The sequence below is a fragment of the Neopelma chrysocephalum genome, unplaced genomic scaffold, assembly GCF_003984885.1.
Source record: "Neopelma chrysocephalum unplaced genomic scaffold, ASM398488v2 Primary Assembly neopelma1_89192, whole genome shotgun sequence".
Classification (NCBI taxonomy): domain Eukaryota; kingdom Metazoa; phylum Chordata; class Aves; order Passeriformes; family Pipridae; genus Neopelma; species Neopelma chrysocephalum.
This window is the reverse complement of record NW_020918207.1, coordinates 1-971: the sequence shown is the minus strand read 5'-3', so window position 1 is coordinate 971 and position 971 is coordinate 1. Positions and strand designations below refer to the sequence as shown.

Below are 971 nucleotides of genomic sequence, written 5' to 3'. Positions count from 1 at the left end.
CCCCCCAGACGTGCCCCCCCCGTGTAGGGGAGGGCAGTCACAGACCAGCACCGTGCCCGTGTTTTGGGGGGTCCCTGAGCTCTGCCCCGTCCCAGGGCCGTGCCCCCCGCCCCCAGGGGGGTCCCCCAATTTAGGGAAGGCCCCCCCTCGACCCCCGTGTCCCCCCCAGGTGCTGAACATGTACGGGAAGGTGGTGACGGTGCGGCACCAGGCCGTCACCAGGAAGAAGGACAATCGCTTCGCCGTCGCCCTGGACTCGGAGCAGAACAACATCCACGTCAAGGACATCGTCAAAGTCATCGATGGCCCCCACTCCGTGCGTCCTGGGGGGGCTTGGGGGGTTCCCGGGGTGTCTGGGGGGCTCCTTGGGGTGTTTTGGGGGGTCCTTGGCTCTGTCTGTGTCTCTGGGAACGTCCCCGAGTTCTCTCCCTCGGTTTGGAGTTTGCTCCCTGTTCTGGGATTTACCCTCCCTTTTTGGGTTCCCTCATTTTTGAGGGCTCAAGCTCTCCTTTTTAGGGTTTCACATCGTCTTTTGGGGGTTTCACCTCCCCTTCTTGGGGTTTCCCCTCCTCTTTTGGGGGTTCCACCTCCCCTTTTTGGGTTCCTCCCCTTATTTTGGGGTTCTCTCCTTTGTTTTGGGTTTCTCCCGCCCTTTTTTTACTTTTACGCCCCCTTTTTTGCTTCTCACTCCTCTTATGTTGGCCTTTCCCCCCCCTTTTTGAGTTTCACCCCCTTTTCTGCCCCTCACCCCCCTCATTTTGGGGTCTTTCCCCCCTTTTCCCCCCCCCCCAGGGCCGCGAGGGCGAGATCCGACACCTTTTCCGCGGCTTCGCTTTCCTGCACTGCAAGAAGCTGGTGGAGAACGGGGGGATGTTCGTGTGCAAGACCCGACACCTGGTGCTGGCCGGGGGCTCCAAGGTCTCGAGGACCCCCCCAGGACCCTCAGTTCTCCCGATTTTGCCCGTTTTCCC

The 971-nt window shown here is 61.2% G+C and overlaps 1 protein-coding gene across 1 annotated transcript; it reads left to right on the top strand.

The window, feature by feature from the left end:
* Positions 1-156: 156 nt before the first annotated feature.
* Positions 157-918, top strand: LOC113979802 (transcription elongation factor SPT5-like; the record flags this gene model as incomplete). Its single annotated transcript, XM_027707085.1, has 2 exons — positions 157-316; positions 793-918. Coding segments are annotated over exons 1-2 (264 nt in total), but the record flags the coding sequence as incomplete, so codon positions are not given.
* Positions 919-971: the final 53 nt, after the last annotated feature.